Raw genomic sequence first — 18,028 nt, forward strand, 5'->3', positions numbered from 1 at the left:
AGCACGAAACCCCAATAAATCCCAGAGTAATTTGGGCAGAGAATAGAAAGTATCTGCAAAGCCCTCTTGAGGGACTAGGGAAAAACTGGAAATTTAAACTTCCCACCTGTGGAATTCCTGATATTCTCGCAAGCACTGGGAACTACCATTGTAGTAGGCCAATCCCTCAATCTTGAGGCTTGCCCTTATGAAGCTTGTTACTGAAAAGGAAAGGCTAAGCCTATTTATAATTGTACCTAAGAGTCACCCCCAGAGAACCTCTTTTGATGCTCAGATGTAGCCTCTCACTCTAAGCCAACACTGTAGAATTCACTGCCCTTCCCCCTATGTGGGACATGACTCCCAGGGGTGTAAATCTCCCTGGAGACGTGGGACATGATTCCCGGGGATGAGCCTGGACCCGGCGTTGTGGAATTGAGAAAGTCTTCTTCACAAAAAGGGGGAAGAGAAATGAAACAAAATAGTTTCAGTGGTGAGAGATTTCAAATGGAGTTGAGAGGTCATTCTGGAGGTTATTCTTATGCATTAAAAAGGTATCCCTTTTTAGTTTGTAGTGTATTGAAATAGCTAGAAGGAAATATCTGAAACTGTTAAACTGTAATCCAGTATCCTTGATTCTTGAAGACAATTGTGTAACTATATAGCTTATATGGGATCACTGTGTGATTGTGAAAACCTTGTGGCCCACACTCCCTTTATGCTTATGTATGGACAGATGAGTAGAAAAGAGGAGGACCAAACATAAATGAATAATGGGGTGGAGGGAGAAAGAGTATGAGATGTTTGGGGTGTTCTTTTATACTTTTATTTTTATTCTTATTTATATTTTCATTTCTTGGAGTAATGAAAATGTTCAAAAAATTTATTGTGGTGATGAATGCACAACTATATGATGATACTGTGAACAACTGATTGCATACTTTGGATGATTTTATGGTATGTGAATATATTTCAATAAAATAGCATAAAAAATGAAATAGCTTCATTTTGTGAGTTAAGATATGGATAATATCTTTGAGTGTTTCTCTTCCAACCAATGTATTACCATATAATTTTAACTCATATCTAAATGTACCCTAGTGTATTTTTAGTGTTTTCTTCTGTTTTTTCCCAAAGAAAACAGTTATATGCCTGTGTTCATTGTACTTCTAGAACTGAACCCCAAAAGACTTCTATCATGATTTTAAATAGATAAGGCAGATTTTAATGTGGAAGTTCCATTAGATTAGAGACTCCACAAATCAGAAGCTCCTCAGTCCAGGAGAATTCATTGGTGGTGTCTTTGTTCGGAGTAGAGAACGTGGCTTTGAAGGGTTTTCTTTAAAAGTTCATCTGATCTTAAGGAAGAAAAGAACAACAAAGTCAAGAGATATATTCTGGAAACTTTTAATGATTTATCATGACTTGGAAACTCTTATTTAAAATAACCTGTAAGATAATGCATTTTTAATGAATATTCAATTTTTTGGAATCATCTGAGAAATATTTTATGAGTTCTTGCGAATGGAACAGTTTTTAAAATCATGAGGATTGATAAACTCATTAGATAAATCCTCTTCTGTGGCTGGGCAGAGTGAAATTAAACTTAAAGGTTCAGCAGGCCTCAACATACTAGATGTAATGCTTGGATTGTCTTGAATTACTAAATTTGTAAATCTAAAGAACAAACTAAATATGCCTATTTTTTGTTTACTTTTTATTTTGAAACAGTCTCAAATTTGTAGAAAAGTTGCAAGTAAAGTACAAAGAACCTTTTTCCTAAACCATTTGAAAGTAAGGTGCCTGATTTTCCCCTAATACTTGAGTGAGCATTCAAAAAATGAGGTCCTCTGTATAACAACAATTCAACCATCAAAAATCAAGAAATTAACATTGCTACATATCTACCAACTATTTCCCAAACATCATTCAAGGTTTGCCAATTGTCCCATTGATGCCTTTTATAAGAAGAGGACCCAGTTTAGGATCAGGCATTAGGTTTATCATGTCTCTTCATCCTCCTTTATCCTGGAATCTCTCTTGAGACATTGTTTGCCTTTCATCGTCTTGACACTATTAAAGATTACAGGACGGTTATCTTCTCAAATGTTTCTCAGTTTGGGTTTGTCTGATGTTTTCTCATGTTTGGATTCAGGTGTACATCTTTGGCATGAATATCATAGAAGTGATGCTGTGTATTATGCATCCTAACAAATGTCACGTGATTTCAATTTGTTGATTTCCAGTGATGTGAATTTTTATCACTTGATTAAGTTGGTGCCTGCCATACTTCTCCACGATGGTCAGTCTTCTTTCATTTATAAGCAACATGCATTTTGTAACAAGTAAGTACTTATCAAAACTTCAACATATCCATTTATTCTATTTATATTTGTAAGAATTCATAGATTCCTATATTTTTCAGTGGCAGATAATCTGTTAATGTTACTTATTTTGATGCTTGAATTGTCCTAGATTTTGCCAGTCGGATCCCATTCAAGCAGGCTTCTCTGTTCTTTGGACACGTTTTCATTTTTCTTTGGGCACTTCCTGATTTCTGATACAACACAATGTTTTACTATTCATCTGGTACTTTTTATGGCCCATCCCTAGAATCAGCCCATTGTTCCAGGAACTCTGATTCTTCTAAGTGGAGAATCATGTTTAGAAACTAATACCGAGGAGTTAGTTATGCTCATCGCTGATCCCAGGCCCTGTCAGTGAAAACAGCTACGGAATATATATAGGTACACACACACACACACACACACACACACACATAAACACACACCACACATCACATTTATATCTATATTTATTTCTATATTACCTTTTCGTATATATTGAAAACAATAAGCTCATATCAAAGTCTCCCAGTCAAATCCAACATCACATTCTCCATTTCCATATTTGTAACTGCCTTCTTTTGCAGTGAAAAAACATTATTCCCATTGTCCTCAAATGCGGGTAGCTGAGCTTGTACCTCAGCTTGCCAGGCCTGGGCCAGGGGACCTGATCACCCCCTGGGGAGGGTAGTAGGTACGGGCGTGAGTGCCCTCTGCAGCCCCCCCGAGCCTGGGGAGCGAGGTCAAGGCAGCTCCCTTTTCCTCACCCAAAATGCCACTGGCAGGGGAGGCTTGCCGGAGGAAACCGCCTTTCTCCCAACCGCCCTTTCCTCACTTCCTTATCTTACCCACTCACTCCCTGGTGCCAAGGCCACTCCTGCCACCGCCAGCGCGCATGCACCGTGGCCAAAACAACCCCCGCCCGCTGCAACGGCTCCTGCGTCCTCTCAGAACCAATCCTAGCCCCTCTCCCTTCAATATTGCCATTTTAGGCTACTTCACCTCCTTTCCAGCCCTGCCCCTCTTACCAGCCTATATAACCTGTAATCACCCCTGAATAAATCTATTTGGCGCATACTCCTACTGGATGAAGAGTGTCTTGTCCTTATCGCCGCCCTCCACACCTTGCACGCCTCTCGCCGAGGACCCGGCCAAGTCCTCCGCCTCGCCCTCGCCTCCGGGAAAGAGCCCCCGCCGCCGGTACCCTTTAAGCAGCCCCGAGAGCTGAGGGCTCGGCTACCGGCCGCCCCTCCCCCCAGAAGCAGTAACCCCGACCGCAACTGGTGCCCCGTGTGAGGAACGTCTCCACACGACAGTTCGGCAGGTCGCCCGCTCGCCCGGACGCCTCTCCAGCTTCCCGTTTCCTCGCCTGCAAGGTAAGGGCCGCCTCTCCTTCGCCGCTTCCGGAGCCGTGGGAGGTTCCTTGCTCCGAAGCCGCTCCTCCCTTCCCCCACGCTCTCTTCATCCAGTAGGAGTATCCCCCACGCTCTCTTCGTCCTCTTGTATGCGCACTTCTATGACCCCCGTTCCTCCTAACGCTCTCCCTCTTCCCCTCCATTACTTTGCTGTAGTTCTTTGTATCTTTCTTTCCTCATTTGGCACCGTGTGCCTCTTTGCAACCGCCCCCCCCCGACTGCTCCCGTTGCCAAAGGGCACTGCTTTCCGCTCTCGCCGTCTCCTTCGGCCTTGCGGCCACAGTTTATCTCATTCTCTCTGCTCGGTAAACAAACCCCCCTCCTCTCCCCTCAGCTATGGGTAATCGTATATCTACATGCCAGGCACCTCAAGTTCGTGCTTTAGCGGGTCTCCTAGACACGCATCGCTGTAAAGTGTCTGTCCAGCAGCTGCAGATATACTGGGATCTCCTGCTACCCTTTAACCCATGGCTCACCACTTGCCATCTTTGGGACCCTGTTACTTATGATCGCCTTATTGATCGAGTCACCAACGCCATGGAACATGAGAGCAAGCGCTTCCCTCCCGGCTTGCTCCCCACTCTGATAACCATCCGCTCCTGCCTTCAAGGCTCCCTCCCCCCTGATCGAGGCCCCGTTAAATCCAAAGAGGCCCTATCAACCCAGCCAACAGATTCAGATAGCGATACTAATTCAAATCATGACTCGGACACAGAGTCCTTAGTCGAGCAGATTAACAACGCGCTCGAGGTGACTCCCAAAAAGCAAAATAACACTGCGCCACGCCAAGATGGCGAACTTCCTCCTTCTTCTTCCATCGAGGGGAGGAAATGCTCCGGCGATGACATCAGCCCTAAGCTGGGCCGGAAACCGCATATGCTTTACCCCGCCCTTCCACAGGGCGGAGCTAGTCCACCATCTTATGCCTTGAACCCCACCCTTTCACAGGGCGGGGCTGATCCACCATCTTGTGTCTTAGCCACGCCCACCGCGCCGCCATCTTGCGACGCTTGGGGCCTCCCACTCCCGCCTCCCCCTTCAGCGAGCTCCCCCTCGGAGCCGCTGCCGGCAGCTGCCGCCGCTCCTTCCACCCTGCCGACTAACAACCCCTGGCTGCCTTCTGCACCTCAAGGCAACCCTTGGGGCAACGCTCCCCCTACCCCCACTCCCGCGCCAAGCCCTCTGCAAGCGCGTCCTCCTTTCTCTCGTGCTTTTCGCTGCTTTCCTCTTAATCTCGTGCCTTTCACTGCTTTCCTCTTAACCTTGCCCCCACCCCACAGAGGCCGCATGACTGGTATCCCATTGACTTAGATACTATCAAGCGGCTTCGCAGGGCCGTCAGGGAGGACGGGTTAGGTAGCCCATATGCTTCCCAAATACTACAGGATCTCGCCATGAACTATTGCCTCCCACAAGACTGGGCCTCGCTTGCCCGTTCAATTTTTAACCCCGGTCAGTTTGTTGACTGGCGTGCTCACTTCCAGGCAGAAGCAGCTAAGCAAAGTGAGCAAGACGCAGCCATTGGAGTCTATCATCCCCCCAAAGCCTATTTGGGCACTGGAGCGTTTATAAATGCATCTGCCTATATTAATGCCCCTGCTGCCTTCTAGACTGTCCTCAGAGGCATCGCCTTACGCGCGTTTGCCAATTGCTCTGCCTGTCGGCCTAATAAATTCACCAAGCTCTTCCAGGAGCCGAGTAAGCCTTTCGCCACCTTTGTCTCCAGAGTCGAAGAAACCTGCGCTCAAAAGGTAAGTGATCCCCAGGCCCAATATTACATGTGCCCATCCTCAAATCCTGGAAAATCGTGCTGTAATTCCCCCAACAAGTACTACTGTGCATACTGGGGGTGTGAAACATTAGCCACTAATTGGAAGCCTCCTGTTCCTAATCATTACCTTACCTTAAAATGGACCCCTACAGGGTGCAAACTCCCTACAGTTAACTGGCTCGGCCAAGAAAGCGAGGGATCCTGCACACATCTTAATCTTACAGTGCAGCTCCCCACTGATCCCTCCTGGTTACTCGGTCAAACCTGGGGCTTCAGAATCTATTTGGAAGGAGCCAACCCAAGTTCCCTTATTTTGATAAAAAAGGAGGCTGTACTAAAAAACCCCTCTGCCATTGGTCCCAATAAAGTCATTAACCCTCTTTTTCCACAGCCCTCCAGCCGCACCTCAGCTCCAACCAGCCGCACCTCAGCTATATCTCAAACACCACCACCCCAACCTTTTCTACCCCCCTCTCATTACTCCTCTCCCCTATTCAGCCTTATCCAAGCGGCCTTCACCTCAGTGAACTCCTCCAACCCCAATCTTACCTCCTCCTGCTGGCTCTGCCTCTCCACCGCCTCCTCCCTGTACGAGCCCGTTGCCTCCAACCTCTCCTTTTCAGAAAACACAGAGGACAGCCCCTTGAAATGCAATTGGAATACCTCTGCCGTCCCCCTGACCTTTCATTCAGTCTCCTATACGGGAAAGTGCGTCCGCCCTCGCTCCATTAACTCTCCCGACCTCACTGCCTGTGCCAGCTACTCATCTCCCAGCAGCTCGGCAAAATTTCTCATTCCTCATAACTCCTCCCAATGGCTCTGCTCCTCTACAGGACTTACCCCCTGTCTCAGCACGAATATCATCAGTGAATATAAAGAAACTTGCCTCCTAATTGTCCTTATCCCTAGGGTCTTATACCACAGCGAAGAAGACTTCTTCCTCCGTCTGGAAAAAACTGCAGCTCCTGTCCTTCTGCAAAAGCGAGAGCCCATCACCGTCCTTACAATTGCCTCCCTCCTAGGTCTTGCCGGCACTGGCACCGGAATCGCTGCACTAGCCAGTCAAGGCTCCGCCCTAACTCACCTCAGGGCGGCTGTTGACGAGGACATTCGTCACTTACAAAACGCTATTTACCATCTAAAAAATTCTGTCAATTCCCTCTCTGAGGTCGTGCTCCAAAACCGCCGAGGTCTTGACCTTCTCCTCCTCAAAGAAGGAGGCCTCTGCGCCGCCCTAGGAGAAGAGTGCTGTGTATATGCCAATTCCACAGGTCTCGTCGAGGACAGCCTGAAAAGGGTCCGAGAGGGACTGGAAAAGCGTAAAAGAGATCGTGAAGCCACCAATTATTGGTCCAGTTTTTTCACTCCCATCCTCCCATACATCCTTCCTTTTCTTGGCCCCTTATTAATAATTATTCTAGCTCTCATCTTAGGACCCTGCCTCATCCGCAAAATTGTCCAGCTTGTAAGAAAACAAACGGATGCCATTTTTTCCTCGTTCGTGCAAATCCAGTATCAGCGACTCGCCACCTCTGACGCCCCCCACTCCAAAATGACAGCCAACCCTCCGCGACCTCAACGCCACCGGTCGACTCGCCAACCGCGAGGCCCTTCCCAATCACCTGAACATCGCTCTCGCCTCGAGTTCCAGCTTCTCTGAACCCCTGAACTTTAAACCCCTCACCTTCGCCCAGCCCGCTGCAGCGAAGCCATTGTCAAGCGCCCGGGCACCACACCAACACTGAGCTCCAGCCTCGCTGAGCCACCGTCAACCCCTTTTTCCCTTCCCTGACCTCCCCCCTTCCCTCACCCTTAGCGGGCCTCTCCGGTAAAGCCTCTTCCTCTAATTAGAAAAGAAAGGGGAATTGCGGGTAGCTGAGCTTGTACCTCAGCTTGCCAGGCCTGGGCCAGGGGACCTGATCACCCCCTGGGGAGGGTAGTAGGTACGGGCGTGAGTGCCCTCTGCAGCCCCCCCGAGCCTGGGGAGCGAGGTCAAGGCAGCTCCCTTTTCCTCACCCAAAATGCCACTGGCAGGGGAGGCTTGCCGGAGGAAACCGCCTTTCTCCCAACCGCCCTTTCCTCACTTCCTTATCTTACCCACTCACTCCCTGGTGCCAAGGCCACTCCTGCCACCGCCAGCGCGCATGCACCGTGGCCAAAACAACCCCCGCCCGCTGCAACGGCTCCTGCGTCCTCTCAGAACCAATCCTAGCCCCTCTCCCTTCAATATTGCCATTTTAGGCTACTTCACCTCCTTTCCAGCCCTGCCCCTCTTACCAGCCTATATAACCTGTAATCACCCCTGAATAAATCTCTTTGGCGCATACTCCTACTGGATGAAGAGTGTCTTGTCCTTATCGCCGCCCTCCACACCTTGCACGCCTCTCGCCGAGGACCCGGCCAAGTCCTCCGCCTCGCCCTCGCCTCCGGGAAAGAGCCCCCGCCGCCGGTACCCTTTAAGCAGCCCCGAGAGCTGAGGGCTCGGCTACCGGCCGCCCCTCCCCCCAGAAGCAGTAACCCCGACCGCACTCAAATATTTACTTTTTTCATTAATCCTTTGGTATGTAACTAAGCAAGTTACCCACACACACAGAAGCCTTCACCCTGCTTGAACTCCAACACCAGGGCTGCTGCCATGGCCCAGCCCCCACAGACACTCACTCGACTCAGTGTTTGATATCCCATGGCACAAACCCTCCACAGGGACACAATGCTCACACTTCCCAGGATCCAACTGGCTCCCTGTATCCCCCTCCCCAGCTCAGATGCCTAGCCTCCTCAACACCACCTAATGCAAGTGAAGGATGAAACAGAAAAGGAAGGAAGGAAGAATAGCCAAAAAAAAAAAAAATGTATTTCATCATTCCCTAATTTACTCACCGAAAAATCGAGAGTTGCTCCAAAAAATATAATAATAGTAATAACTATTTGTAAAACTGGCAAATTGGACCAATTATTCTATGTATTCAGCAAATATTTGGTTATGGCCCATAAACTGTTTAAACTCAAAAGAAAATGAATATTTTGCAGTACACAGTTACATTTCAAAATGCAGACAAAAAGTGGTTGATGCAAGCCTAAGTTACATTTAGGCTGCTACATATTTGGTAGTGACATTATGTGAATTCCAGGAGTGACTTTCCTCTGATATAACTGGAAAAGATCAAAGAATGTAGGGAAAGAAAGGTTATATTGACCATGGATACTTCCTGGTCCTAGAAGCTTAATGATTTTTCTGAAAGTTTCATGTTGGCACCCACAGCTGTCAGCAATTATTTTTTTTAAGTGGCAAATGTTATACAGACAGCATCATTAGTTGATCCCAAAAATACCTTGGCCAATCACCAAAAAATTGGAGGGTTTTCTTCCCCCTGCCCCCCAAAAAAGTACTAGAAGGCTTTACCTTTTCACTATTTCTTTTTCTTTATTCTCATTAAAGGTTTTCAGATTAAGTTTGGGTTCTTCTCTATTTTTGTTTTTGTTTCTGCAAGTGTTTATTTACAACGTTTGTTTCAGCAGAGCCTAAGAACTCACAGAAGAGTAGAGCTCTACCTTTTCTGGCTCTCAGGGTCCGAAGGCCCAGAACTGCCCCTACAAGCCTACAAATTGATAAGGGTGAAGGAGAAACCGCCGAAGAGACGAGCATTAGGCACCATTTTAGTACTCTGTTCTCTTCTATTTATTTATGGGTTATATTTATTAAACGAATACTAACGAGAACAACTTTCAGGCGTCTCCAGGCACCGCGAAGGCAGATTTCAGGGAGCTATTATCTCTGCTGGCTCTTCTTTATCTTTCCTGGAGGAAGAAACTACTCGCGAAACGACATCAGCCACGAAAATCAAAAGCAGCAACCGCACTAACTAGTTGCGTCCCCCTCCCGCGCCCTCGGGGCGGTACTGGAGAGCGCTGGGAGCTCCGCGCGCAGGGCGCGAGCCGAGGCGTACCCCGGGCGAGAGCGCTTCTCATTGGCTCTCTGCTGCGATTAGACTTGGCTAATGGGGCTGTCAGGCAGGGTGGAAGCGGAGCTGTTCACCTGGGAGAGATCGCACCCTGCCTCGCCGAGAACCTCCAGGGTTACTGGGCCCTGGGGGGAGGGGGGAGGCGGGGGGAGTTGGGGGTGTTCAGGGGGAGAGGGAGGGGGTCGGAAGCACTCTCTAAAAAGGAGCGGGGGTTGGAGGACGAGTTGCTGGAGAAGCGACGCGCGGTAGTAGACTAGGGTTACCGAGGCAGAAGAAGAGGTAATTTGGAGATGCTGTGCCTTGAAAGTGTTCAGAATTGCAGAGAATATAGGCGCCATTCATTTTTCTTTGGGCCACTCATTTTTCTTTGATTCCAGCATTAGTGAGGAGATCCCTGCTGTGGGTGTTGAAACTTCCCGTATAATACTGTAAAATATCGGTGCCCCAAAAATACACTCAGCGGAGAGCTTTCTGCAGATTACAAGATGCTAGTGAAAGGGAATGGAGAGGACTGGAGTATCTGGAATTTGGTCATTCTACAAATATACCGCAGTTTTACTTTCCTTTAAGAAAAAGATTACCTAACAAAGTCTAACCAAGAAACCTGCACCGAGAGATGAAAACACGTAGTGAAATTAAGAGACGTATTCCCGAGGAGTTTTGGTTTTATTTTTTCCCCCTTTATTCTAACAGCGATTTTGAATGACAGACACCTTTAGCATAAATATCTATGAGATTTTAAATGTTCAGGCATAACCGTTTGGAGCTGCGAACCCTGCCTGAAGTCAGCAAAGGGCAGGCTGGCTTCTCTCTCCGCCGCCCTCCCGTCAGCCCGCCCGGGGCCGCGCACACCTGACTCTAGTGTGCTCCGACTCCAGCCCAGAGCCCGCTCGGCACTAGCTTACGCACCTTAGCCACAGGGGCGGTGACACAACAGCGGAGTCGCCGCAATTAATTTATGAATTTGACTAACTTAAAAGGGAAAGAAAAAACAAAAACCCTCTGCCTGCGCCGGAGAACTTTTCTGTGGGCTGTAAAAACTCTTTGATTGGCTGCTCGCACGCGCCTGCCCGCGCCCTCCATTGGCTGAGTAGACACGCGACCGGCGCGAGGAGGGGGCTGGGAGAGGAGCGGGAGGGGTGTAGGGGGAAACACACTGGCGCGTGCCGCTTTTTAAAGGGGCGCAGCGCTTTCAGCAACCGGAGAAGCTTCGTTGCACGCGACCTGGTGTGTGATCTCCGAGTGGGTGGGGGAGGGTCGAGGAGGAAAAAAACAAGACATTGCAGAAGAGACCCGGGAAGGGTTTTTGTTGTCGGGCTGGTGTGCCAGAGCGTCCTCCGGCCCTGAGCCTCCGAGCCTCTGCAGTGCAATGTCCCGCCTGCTGCATGCCGAAGAGTGGGCTGAAGTGAAGGAGTTGGGGGACCACTATCGCCATCCCCAACCGCACCACCACCCGCAGCCACCGCCGCCCCAGCCACCTGCGACCTTGCAGGCCAGAGAGCATCCCGTGTACCCGGCGGAGCTATCCCTCCTAGACAGTACCGACCCACGCGCCTGGCTGGCTCCCACTTTGCAGGGCATCTGCACGGCACGCGCCGCCCAGTACTTGCTACATTCCCCGGAGCCGGGTGCCTCGGAAGCCGCGGCGCCCCGGAAAGAGGCGGAAGGCCGTGGGGAGCTGATAAGGAGGAGCAGCGGCGGCAGCGGCAGCAACAAGAGTCCCGGGGCAGTGAAAGTGCGGGAACAGCTGTGCAAGCTGAAAGGCGGCATGGTGGTGGACGAACTGGGCTGCAGCCGCCAGCGCGCCCCTTCCAGCAAACAGGTGAACGGGGTGCAGAAGCAGAGGCGGCTGGCAGCCAACGCCAGGGAGCGGCGCAGGATGCACGGGCTGAACCACGCCTTCGACCAGCTGCGCAACGTTATCCCGTCCTTCAACAACGACAAGAAGCTGTCCAAGTATGAGACCCTGCAGATGGCCCAAATCTACATCAACGCCTTGTCGGAGCTGCTGCAAACGCCCAGCGGCGGGGAGCAGCCGCCGCCACCGCCCTCCTCATGCAAAAGCGACCACCACCACCTTCGTGCCTCTGTCTCCTACGAAGGTGCCGCGGACACTGCAGTCTCAGCGGGGGCTCCGCCGGCTTCCGGAGGGGGGCAGCGGCCCACGCAACCCGGGAGTTGCCGGACTCGCTTCTCAACCTTGGCCCCCTCAGGAGGATACTCGATGCAGCTGGACACTCTGCACTTCTCAACTTTCGAGGACAGCGCCTTGACGACAATGATGGCGCAAAAGAACTTGTCGCCTTCGCTGCCCGGGGGCATCCTGCAACCGGTGCAGGAGGAAAGTAGCAAAACTTCACCCCGGTCCCACAGAAGCGACGGGGAGTTTTCCCCTCATTCCCACTACAGTGACTCGGATGAGGCAAGTTAGGAAGGTGACAGGAACCCTGAAAACTGCGACAGAAACAAAAGCGCCCTTTCCCAGTGCGCTGGAAGCCCCGCGGTTAAAGATTCCCGCACCCTTTAATTTTTGCTCTGCGATAGTCGTTGTTTAGCAACGACTTGGCTTCACTTGGCAGCTACATTTGATGGTTTGTAAATGCCGCCGCTATTCCAAACTTCCAGTGGTCCATTATGTTTGAGGAAAACTTGCCGTTAAAGCTGTGCGCTTTCCTCTCACCTTCTGCTCCCCCTGTAGATAAGGTATACTTCTACACACCCATATGTAGCATCATTATTCTAGTTCCCTGCTGCCAATATGCTGCTAAAACGTTGCGTCTTCTTCTCTGTCGCTGGTTTGGGTTTTATTTTATTCCCTGGGTATCCATCCCTGTGTGTTGCGCTCACTCACTAATGGGAGAGTTCGTCTTCCGAAGTTGTTTCCCAAAATGCATTATGAAACGCAAAGTTCGTGCTTACAAAGTGAATAACTTTGACTGTGGAATTATTAGAAAATAGGGAACCTTAAGGTTTACATATTGTATAAACATACTCAGTATGTATATCCACTGGCGTCTTGTAGGCAACTTGGCGCACGCACTTTATCAGCTGCTGCTGCTGCTGCGGCTCCAGGAGAAACTCAACTGCCAATTGCAGCCTTTTTTTTTTTTTTTTTTTTTTTTTTTTTTTTTTTTTTTTTTTTTTAACACAGCCACTTATAACCCTTAACCCCTTTGCAAATATTTGTTTAAAAAAAATAACTCCACAATTTAGTAGTGTCAAAAGCATTTGGTTGATTTTATTTTGCTTTGTTAATGTTAGAAAACTTATTTATTATTGAGTGTTTGCTACCATTTCTATTCACCTTGGTTCATTTTTTAAATGTTTTCTACTCGAGATCATTTTATTTTAATTTAGCAAAGCCAGTTGCCATTGTTTCATGTATTTCCTTTTGCAAATGATAAAAATAAACGTGAAAAGTAACTTTCATTTGTCATCGCTTTATTCTACCATAAGTATTGAAAATATTGTAAATGACCTTGAAAACCTCAACTGTCTTCTGTTAAATATGCAGTTATGTGATCGAAGAGTTTTGAAGAAAAATTTTGTTGTAAATCCTGTACTTTCAAGTAGCACCAGGAAAAGTATCTTAAATTATTGAATTGTAAGATAAAACTTTTCCTTAAGTTGCAACACAATTTTGCCTCTTGAATGCCCATGATCTTTCCAGTCTTCCTTACTTTTAGCCCCCAACTACCATTGCAAGAGAAGGCATGTGTTTCGGGTCTTCTAAATTCTTGCCAAGAGTACTGAACTTTACCCAAGTAAGCTATTTCCACTTCGTAAAAACTTTAGCCAAGCAGAAAGCTTTTCAACTCGGTCAAACACACAGCACAAACTTACCAATCTCTCTCTCCCTTTCCCTCTGTCTCTGTCACTTTCTCTCTCTACCCACTATGGGAGGAGGAATGGAAAGGGAAACAGAACAATGGAAAAGAACTTGAGTTGTGTAGATTTAAAAATTAGAAGCATGGGCAGTTGTCCTAGGAAATTGCTGATCACTCATTTTTTTCTTTCCAAACATAGAAGCTAACATTTGCCTTTGTCTTGTCCTGAACTACCTTCTATGTGGAAAACATTTAACTACATTTTTAAAGTCAATTGCAGTAACTAAACCGTGAGCTCATTTTCACTGCTCAGGTGTCCTCACTAAGGAAAAGTACTGTTCTGGGACTCGGGATCATTGATTTCGAAACGGCTAATTCGGTATGTGGATGGAGAGAGTGGAAAGCGGAATTAAAGATATAGAGATATTTGAGTGGCAAACAAGAGTAGAAACATTTTTGAAACGAAAGACTGGCAATGTCGGACTGAATAAAACATTGCTGAATTTGAGAGGCTGATTTTAAACCAAAATCTTTCTTTTGCATCTTCTTTGGGGATAACAAATTGCTGGGATAAGAAATCGCAAAAGAAGTGAGGAAAGGTTAGTTCATTCGCTTCTGCATGCCCTTTCTCACCTAGAAAAGAAGAGAGCGCCACAAACTGGGTTTGCAGAAAAAGTAGTAAGTGAGAGAGTGGAGGCTTTCGTTTTGAGTCGGGAATAGCAGTTTAACTGACCACTTGGGTATCCTTGGTATTTGGGTGATGCCGACCCGACGGAAGCTGAGAACCTCAGCCAGTTCTCCGGGACAGGTGAGCGGCAGCTCATGACACTTTACAGGGGCAGAAACAATGCACCTGTCCCTTAGATAACCTTTTGCACCCACTGAGTTTGCCGTGCTCAGGATAAGCATCAGGAATCTTCGGGCTGCTGAATAAATCAAGCGATTGCTTCCAACACATTTCCATTTCGCTCTGTATAATCATACTCAGCAGGCATGGACATACAGCAGCCTTACAGGACTAGAGCACATATATTTTTATAGTTACTTCCCTTGGTGTGTTTGCAGGTATGTGTAGAGAGAGAGAGAGAGAGAAGACGTCTTAGAATTCTTTTACCTGTTATGAGTCTGAGTAGGGTAAGGACAGGAAGAAAAAACGTTGTGATTTTTGCTCAAACAGTCTTATTTCATTTTTCAAAATCATGTGTGCTCATTTTGTGTCATCCAAAGTGGAAAAAAGCCTAACCTCTTCCAAAGTTGTTACCTTGGGACTCAGAAATTTCCAGGGACTCATAGAAATTTTAAAACAGAAGGGACATCAGGAATCTCATCTTTCACATCTTCTTTTATAAATGAGGAAACTACTGTCCCTAACTTGCCCCCAAATCAAATAACTGGAAAATGTTAATATCAAGCACTAGATCTTAGTACCCTATCTACCAGGTCAATACCCTTACAAAGATTTCTCTAAGAAAATTGATAGATTGTATCTTTAGAAGAGATGTAACAGCTATCCGAATGTTAAAGTGTGGTTTATTTTTTTCCTATACCACCATAATAGGCAGATATTGGTACTTTAAATGTCACTGGCCTTATATTGGAGATGAAGATATCTTTATTTAAGGAAGTCACTTTACATTTCTTCTCAAAAGAAAACAACCATAACAGAAAATCAGCTTGGAAACTCTACATCACACAGATTGAAAAATGAGGATGAATTCTTCAAACCCATCATGGCATGCACAAAAAGCCAAGTCATTTTGTGGCAAATTGAGTGCTCAAAGTTCAGAGGAGGACTTTAACCTCTTTTCTTTCCATCATTCTATTTTTTTCTTTATGCTGGCATTTCTTTGAAAGAGATGCACAAACACATTTCCATTTTAAGGTTCTGCTATGGAGTTTGCATAACAAACGTTTGGCAGCTCGCTCTCTTACACTCCATTAGCAAGCTGTAACATATAGCTGCAGGTTGCTATAATCTCATTAATATTTTGGAAACTTGAATATTGAGTATTTCTGAGGGCTCATTCCCCATATGCCAGACCACTTCTGCCATGCTGACTGGTTCCTTTCTCTCCATTATTAGCAATTAGCTTCTACCTTCCAAAGTCAGATCCAAGTATCCAAGATACTAGCAAAGGAATCAACTATGTGTGCAAGTTAAGCATGCTTAATATCACCCAAACAAACAAAGAGGCAGCATTTCTTAAAGTAATGAAGATAGATAAATCGGTTTAGCCTTTTGCAACACTGCTGGTGCTTTCTAGAGTTTTATGTACTTTAAGCAGCTTGTTTTATATTCTGTTTTTGCCTCCCACCCCACCACCACTTTTATTTATTGAGGGTTTTGGCTCGCCACACTTTGGGCAACTTATTTGATTTCACGGAGAGCTGAAGAAAGATTATTTTTGGCAACAAAAGAATTTAAACACGTTCTCTATGGCACATCGCTAACTGGGGGTCCAGCTTGACCAGAAAGAATGGGGAAAGAGAGAGGCTGGTTTCCTTCGTCTTAAATGCACAACCAACGCTTTTATGAGGCCTAGCTTTCTGTTGATTTTAGAGATTTGAACATGGACCAGATAAGTGGTCTTTTATCAAAAGCTATCTTGTAATTATTTCTCTCATCTGCTCATTTGAAAGTTCAAGAGATCATCAACTTCGTCTTGCCAGTTCCAAACCCCAACTGGAATCGGAGGCAGTTAAACGAAAAGTAGCAGACCGACTCGTCAATTACAACCTATATATACTCAGCAATTGCATTCTAGAAAAATTAGTGAGTGCTGGTGGGAATTAAAGACCTTTAGTAGTTGAATTGCTTGCGGTTGGTTTTGCCCAAAGGGGTGGGAAATAGGAGGATATAATGGAGGTAAAAGTTTTCCTCGCTGTTTTTGACTCTACTTGCACTAGCTGCCCTCACCCCTTGGCCGGGCAGACTCTCCAAGACACTGACGCTGAAGTCTCTCCCCGCCTTTGCTAGGCCCCTAACAAGAGATGGCAAAAGAAGTGGAGAATGGGTTAAATCCGAGGATGCAGAGCAGAGGCAGGGGAGGAGAGAAGTCGGGGAAGATAAAGAAAAGGACAGGAACCAAGAAGCGTGGGGGTGGTTTGCCGTAATGTGAGTGTTTCTTAATTAGAGTAAGGCTGACAATAGAGGGGCTGGCAGAGGCTCCTGGCCGCGGTGCGGAGCGTCTGGAGCGGAGCACGCGCTGTCAGCTGGTGAGCGCACTCTCCTTTCAGGCAGCTCCCCGGGGAGTTGCGCGGCCACATTTAACACCATCATCACCCCTCCCCGGCCTCCTCAACCTCAGCCTCCTCCTTGTCGACAGCCTTCCTCGGACCCCCACCGGCAGAGCTCACAGAAGCGAGCGACTCTCGCCGCCTTCAGCACTCGGCCGGGGCCCCTCTCCTCCCCCAGCTTCGCAGCGGGAGCCGCCACTGCCCACTGCACCTCCCAGCAACCAGAAAAAAAAGCTGCGCAAAGTTAAAGCCAAGCAATGCCAAGGGGAGGGGAAGCTGGAGGAGGAGGCGGTGGGAGAACTTGTGGGGCTGTCCAGTAAGTTAGGCTGTGAGCTGAGGCACCTGAGGCAGTGAACCAGGACAGGGAAGCTTGTCCACCCTCCTGCCCAAGCAGGGTGGATGCAAACGCGTTTCCCCGCGACCCCACACCGCCGCCGGGCCCAGAGGAGTCACCGAAGATACATTTCCTCAGGCCCTCCATTACTCTAAAGAGAAAAAAAAAGTTTGAATTTTGGATGCTTTTAAAGTTCTCAAGTTTTAGACGTTAATCGAAAGGACAGTGCACAGGCATTTTCTCTTACAATGCAGGGCAGTGACAACTGTGCCTGTCTTTGCTTCAGTTTCTTAAGAAAGGCAGGCTTGGGCATATAAAGATATAAAGATTTTAGGCCTGTCTACATCCCAGGTACCCTTTCACTCTGATTTCAGTCCTGTTTTCTCTGGTCCAAATCAACCAAGCTAATAAAATAGGCGTGTGTGTGTGTGTGTGTGTGTGTGTGTGTGTGTGTGTGTGTGCGCGCGCGCGCGCGCGCGCGCCTAATCTACAGCGTTCCCAGGTCCATTCTACAGATCATATTTTCCCCAGAGAAGCCGGAAGGTTTCATCCATAGGGACGAAAAATAAGATGTTACCAAATTTAAGTATTCTTGTGGCTATATTTTGAACAATTCTAATTAAATAATTAAGAGATCTGAATAAAGGAAATGGTGTTTTGATGGCTAGCTGGTTCACCAGGCTGCAGGGCCCAGCTACTGTCAAGATGGTGAAGAAAGGTGTAACTTAGGATCTGAGTTGGATGTCTTGAGGTTGCTCAAGCCAAGAGATGCCCTTGCGTTTTTGAGCCACTGGCACTTACATGTCTCTTCTAGAGAATTCCTCTTAATCTTTCCCAACTTCCTGCTCTTTTAGTGCTAGGGTTCTGTTGGGGAACGGGTCAGAATTGGGAGGGATCCTCAGCCACTTGGGAAGAGGTGAAGGTGGCACGTGAGGGGGGAGCTGGCATCGTTCATTATACCTTACAGGCCAAAAAGCTGGGAGGAATCTGAAAATACTAGTTGATCGGGAGTATGGAAGTTCAGTTCTTTTCATTTTGAATGTGTCTGCTTCTGAAAATAACCAAGCAGAAATGATAGGAGATTTGGTTCTCTTTAAATTTTCTTCTAACCTAAGAGATGTTGATTCAGTAGGTCAAGGAACAATCCCAGAAATCTCC

General features: G+C 47.4%; 1 protein-coding gene across 1 annotated transcript; it reads left to right on the forward strand.

The window, feature by feature from the left end:
- Nucleotides 1–10,841: 10,841 nt before the first annotated feature.
- On the forward strand, nucleotides 10,842–11,903 carry ATOH1 (atonal bHLH transcription factor 1). The gene has a single exon (XM_037829013.1). The coding sequence runs from the start codon at nucleotides 10,842–10,844 to the stop codon at nucleotides 11,901–11,903; it is 1,062 nt and encodes a 353-aa protein (XP_037684941.1).
- Nucleotides 11,904–18,028: the final 6,125 nt, after the last annotated feature.

The sequence above is a fragment of the Choloepus didactylus genome, chromosome 3 (assembly GCF_015220235.1).
Source record: "Choloepus didactylus isolate mChoDid1 chromosome 3, mChoDid1.pri, whole genome shotgun sequence".
Lineage (NCBI taxonomy): Eukaryota > Metazoa > Chordata > Mammalia > Pilosa > Megalonychidae > Choloepus > Choloepus didactylus.